At 38.2% G+C, this 6,000-nt stretch overlaps 1 protein-coding gene across 5 annotated transcripts in view; it reads right to left on the bottom strand.

Moving 5' to 3' along the window:
* Positions 1–457: 457 nt before the first annotated feature.
* The window catches only part of Tfcp2 (transcription factor CP2), a 55,172-nt gene continuing 49,629 nt past the window's right edge, over positions 458–6,000 (bottom strand). For all 5 annotated transcript variants that reach the window (XM_042668817.1, XM_042668818.1, XM_042668820.1 and 2 more), the window contains 2 exons: positions 2,310–2,361; positions 458–923 (listed from right to left, as the gene is read on the bottom strand). In XM_042668817.1, coding sequence (XP_042524751.1) covers positions 886–923; positions 2,310–2,361 — 90 coding nt within the window. In that variant the 3' untranslated portion in view covers positions 458–885. The remainder of the gene's footprint in view (positions 924–2,309; positions 2,362–6,000) is intronic.

Genomic DNA, 6,000 nt, shown 5'->3' with positions numbered 1-6,000 from the left:
TCTCATCATTGTTAGGGATCACCAGTGTCTCCTCCATATAGTTTTTTGTTGTTGTTGTTTTTCTTTTTTTTTTTAAAGATTAAAAGATAAACCATTTAGAGAATGTATTACACATCCCGGCTCAATTAATGTTAGGCCAAATTCCTATTAGTTGTAGCATTACAGCTAAACTGAAAGAAGTCAATACATATATTTCACTGTTGATAAAGTTGTCGGAGACCAAATGTGGTAGAGAAAAAGAGAGATGACAATATGTTCAATGTAAAAGATATTGAAGACCTAGTCTTATGAACATAGATATTTACTTTTATGTTAGAAAAGAATTACAGATAGTGGCCCTAGTGGCTCATACCTGTAATCCTAGCTACTTAGTAGGCTGAGAACTGAGAATCACGGTTCAAAGCCAGCTCAGGCATAAAAGTCCATGAGACTATTATCTCCAATCTCCAATCTCGAGCAAAAAAGCTAAGGGACAGTGTCCAGGCCCTGAGTTCAAGCCCCAGTATGGGTTAAAGAAAACAAAAATTACATGGCTCCATATCACGAATTCAACATCTTTCCATCAAACGTCACAATTCTCATCATCACTATTCCCTACATACACCTTAAATAATGTTCCTACTGACTCAACAGCAGGGGCCAGAACTGCAACTAAAAACTTGCTAGAGAGTTGCATATTGGGCAGTAATCTGTGCTTAGGCCAACTAGTGCTTAGGCCAACTGAGAACCTGCCTCCAACGTTTGCATTCCTCCCTCCTTGCCATGGTTAGTTAGATGAGCCAGGTTCCTGAAGACCTTCAATCTCCATATCTCCTTCAAGAGGGGTAGTTTTCAAGAGGGGAAGGTGAAGGAAGCAGCAGACACTGACCGTGGAATGCTCCACACCTACTTCAGTATGATATGATAGCTATCATTGGTTTCTGCTGTAAAAAGAGAGAGACATACTCTTTAGTCATCTGTAAAACATAATAGGACAAAACCAAAACTATCATAAGGTTCTTGGTGAGAAGGAACAGAGTCAGAACAGGACAAAGGGCAGCATACTTATTAACATAGAATATTGGCACACATGATTCCCAGCTTACAAGCACTCTAATTTTCTGACTTTACAATGATGCAAGAGCCATACATATTCATTAGAAACTGTACTTTAAATTTCGAACCCTTCTTGAGTTCAAAATACATGCAATATGATAGTCTTTTATGGTGCTGGCCACTGGCAGTCAACTACATTTTGAAATTAGCCACAAGATCACCAGGGTAAAATGCTGATAATCTACTATGTACTGTGTTGCAGTAATGAGTGATAGTCTGCATTTTTAAAAATATTTTTCAATTTATATTGAGTTTATCAGGATATTGAGCTCACCATAAAACAAGGGGCATCTATAATAAATATGTATTACAAAAACAACATGGTTTGGGTTTTTTTTGGGGGGGAGGTGGGAGAATTAGTCATGGGACTTCAACTCTGGTCTGGGCACTGTCCCTGAGCTCTTTTTGCTCAAAGCTATTACTCTACCACTTTAAGCCACAGTGCCACTTGCTGTTTTTTGGTAGTTAGATGGAAACAAGAGTCTCACAGACTTTTCTGCTCAGATCTCAGCCACCTGAGTAGCTTGGATTACAGGCATGAACCACTAGTTCCTGGCTAAAAACTATATATATATATTTTTTTTTTAAATTTTTTTTTGTCGTTCATGGGGCTTGAACTCGGCCTGAGTGCTGTCCCTCAGCTCTTCAGCTCAAGACCAGTGCTCTACCACTTGAGATACAGTGCCACTTCTGGTTTTCTGGTGGTTTATTGGAGATAAGAGTCTCACAGACTGATCCTCAGATCTCAGCCTCCTGAGTAGCTAGGATTACAGGCATGAGCTACTGGCACCCTGCTTAAAAACAACATTTTTATTTCTTTATTTGCCAATGGAAGATAGAATGATTATATCATCAAATATACTTTGTCTACTTTGACAATAGCAAAAACCAAATCATATAAGGAACAATCTCCAATAATGTGACTTTCTCTATTGCACATATGGTTGCTACCCTACTTTTTCCTCTGAAAGAAGTAAAATATGTTGCTGAGATTATAGGTAACACATCTGTAATCACAGCACTCAGGAGGTTGAGGCAGGAGGATTGTGAGTTCAAGGGCATATAAGATATGAAAAGACCATGTTTTGTTTTTGGTGCTATGAGGTGGAACCCAGGGCTGTAGCATACACTGTATCATTGAGCTATAACCCCAGCCTGAAAGAAAGTTTTAAGCAATTTAGAAAACGATATTTGTCTTATAACTGTTTTATTACCTTTCATTGTGTCCAAAATAAAACAGGCTTCTTCCTGAAAGTTCTGTATCATCTGAAAAAAAGCACGAAAATTTCTGATTATTTAAACCTTTCAATTTTCTGTATTTGATTATGAGGCTTAAAAAATTATATTAGCTTTAAATAGGAAACAATCTCTTTCTATTTCTGTATTTCTAAGGACAACCTTACATCCACAGGGGTTTATATGAGGGCCTTTATAGATCACAAATAGAGTACATCATTAATTTCTATTAATCATGTATTTTCCTTCTACTTCTCAAAAGGCTTATCTTAAAATTAAAAAAGTAGAATATGGAGCTAGGCACCAGTGGCTCATGCCTGTAATCCTAGCTACTCAGGAGGCTGAGAACTAAGGATCGCAGTTCAAAGCTAGCCCAGGCAGGAAAGTCCGCGAGACTCCTATCTCCAATAAACCAACAGAAAACCAGAAGTGGCGCTGTGGCTCAAATGGTAGAGTGCTCATCTTGAGCTGAAGAGCTCAGAGACAGCACCCAGGCCCAGAGTTCAAGCCCCATGAACAACAACAACAAAAAAGTAAAATATGGGTTAATGCCATATGCCAATACTTTTAAAATTTCTCTTCCCCATTTTCTCTTCTAAAATTTTCATAACATGTCTTATAAAATAAAAGCATAAGTTTCTCTCTTCTAGAATCTTACCAAGGGGTAAAGAGATAGCTCAGAGGTAGAGAGCTTGCTTAGCATATATATAAGGCCTCAAGTTCACAGTTCAGCACTGTCAAAAGGGGTGCCACACCTCTACCTGAGGTGTGAAAGCCTCAGTACCAAAGTGGAACCACAATGGTGAACTCTAATATCAGAATAACCAACCCTTGTATAAATCACTTGGCTTCCAACTGAAGAGTGATCAAATTGTCAATAGAGAGGACTCAAAATAATTTTGGGGCCAGGGGATGGTGGCTTATGTCTGTAATTCTAGCTACTCAGGAGGCTGAGATCTGAGGGTTTGAGTTCAAAGCCAGTCAGGGCAGGAAAATCTGTGGGACTCTTAACTCCAACTAACCATCAGAAAATCGGAAGTGGCACTGTGGCTCAAAGTGGTAGAGCACTAACTTTAAGCTAAAGAAGCTCAGAGACAGCTCCTGGGCCCTGAGTTCAAACCTAGGACTGGCACACTCTCTCTCTCTATATATACACACACACACACACACACACACACACACACACACACACACACACACACACACACACACACACACACACACACACACACACACACACATATATAAGTATACTGTATATATATATATAACATGTATGGACAATATAGGTATATATGTATGATGATTTCTGGTAACACCACTGTGCAATTCTTAGGATATAGCTCAGAAGTTTAAAAAGAATTCCGATGCAGTTATAACACAACTCTACCCATTCCTATGAAGTTAGGTCAATTAGGTTCCACAGCACTTAATCTAGGGGAAAACCAGGATGGAATTGATGCTGAACTCTGTCATTTTTACAATAGGCAGTAGTTGATGACAGACAATTCATCATGTGTTAGGGTATGGGAAGTAAATGAAATAATCAATCTCATTAGCAGATGCATGTCTAATTCTTTTTTCTTTTGTAAGTGTTGAAGACTGAACCGAGGGCCTTATGCATGCCAAGCATTTACTCTACCACTAATCTAACCCTATTGCCTTTTCTTGATGCTTAATAATTACTTAGTAAAACATATTAATGTTTAGTAATTAGTTCTTAAAACATGTAATATACTTGTTATTTTTAATCAGTTGCATAACTATGGTGATACTCTATTAATAAATAGAATTTCAATTTGGAGGGTTTATATTTTCTTTTAACCTACATCAATTAGTTGTATAACATTTACTCATTTATTTTTCTTTTCAAATTGTTAATTTTTTGTTCCTTTTAAAAAATTTAGCATTAGGGCTGGGAAGATGGCTTAGTGGTAGAGTGCTTGCCTTGCATGCCTGAGGCCCTGGGTTTGATTCCTCAGCACCACATAAGCAAAAAAGGAAAAAAGCTGGAAGTGGTGCTGTGGCTCAAGTGGTAGAGCGCTAGCCTTGAGCTGAAGAGCTGAGGGACAGTGCCCAGGCCCAGAGTTCAGGCCCTAGGACTGGACCCCCCCACAAAAAAAAATTAGCATTAATTAGTTGTATTAAGGGGTTTTCATTTAACATATCCATTTATGTATACAATGCATGTAGAGTTATTCCCTCTATCTTTCTCCCAGCTTTTCAACTTTTGTTTTTGTGGGGGGAGGGTGGATGCCAGTCCTGGAGCTTGAACTCAGGGTCGGGCACTGTCCCTCTGTCTGTGAGCTTCTTCACTCAAGGCTAGCATTCTACCACTTGAGACACAGCTCCATTTCTAGCTTTTTGGTGGTTATTTGGGGATGAGAGTCTTATGGACCTTCTGCCAGGGCTGGCTTCAAACCACAGTCCTCAGATCTCAGCTTTCTTAAATAGCCAGGATTATAGGCAGAAGCCACTGGCACCTGACACCTGGCTCCACTTTTCAACATTTACTGAAACAAACTCTTTGGTTGAAACAAATTTTTCTTTCAAAGAAATATGGCAATACCACAGAAGTGGTTAACACCTATAATCTTAGTTACTTAGGAGGTAGAAATTAGGAGGATTGAGGTTCAAGACCAGGCTGCACAAAAAGTTTGTGAGACTTCCATCTCAACCAATAATTAGAGGCAGTTGCATGTATGTATTATCCTAGCTATATGGGAAGTTGAGATCAAGAGAATTACAGTTCCAGATTAGCCTGGGTAAAAAATTTGTTATACCCTCCTGCCCCCTGCCATTTCAGTATGGTAAATGCCTGCCAACCCAGCTACTGTAAGAAGTATAAGTAGGAGGACTACAGTCCAGAACAGTCCAAGCAAAAAGTGAGACTATATAGTAGAATAATCAACAAAAGCTGTAAAGCATAAAAATGTTGCGTTAGCACAGAAATCTATGAGAGTCAGGAATGTTGATGCATACTTATTTTAGCACTCAGGAGGCTTAGGCAAAAAGATCATGAGTTCAAGGTTAGTCTGGACTACACAATGAGACCTGTGTTAACAAAACAAAACAAAAACAGAACAAAACTACTCTGTAAAAGAAGTGAATGAAAATCTGAGTTGAGGGAAACAAAGGAATGACACAGAAACTCTTAACTCATAAAAAGCATAATCACGTACTTTTTAAAATGGATGATGTTAAATCATCCATTAAATCATTCTTGTAATTTTGGTCCCAGTACTGGAAAAAAAAAAATCACTCTTTTATTTGGGTTACATAGAATGGAATTAGAATAGTGATAAAACAATCTTGTTTCTAAATGTCACATTTGCCCAGAAATGACGTCTTTAAACTTTTCCCACAAATGAACAATCGTTTACAACTATTGAAACCTAAACAATATGAAATCAACTTAAATATGGGCAAGAGGATATACATAGTTTCTAAAAATTAGTTTAGGAGGTAAGCAAGCAAAAACATCTGAGCTAGGCACAACAGAACATGCCTACACTCCCAGCTATTCATGAGACTGAGGCAGGTAGATCACTTGAGCCCAGAAATTCAGCACCAGTCTGGGCAGAATAGCAAGAGCCTATCTCTTAAAAATAAATAAAAATTTAAATAAATAAATATGAATTTAAAAAAGAACTGAAAGTTGGGTGTCAG

Source organism: Dipodomys spectabilis, unplaced genomic scaffold (assembly GCF_019054845.1).
Source record: "Dipodomys spectabilis isolate Male_0828 unplaced genomic scaffold, ASM1905484v1 ptg000477l, whole genome shotgun sequence".
Lineage (NCBI taxonomy): Eukaryota > Metazoa > Chordata > Mammalia > Rodentia > Heteromyidae > Dipodomys > Dipodomys spectabilis.
This window is presented reverse-complemented; position numbering and strand designations above follow the sequence as displayed.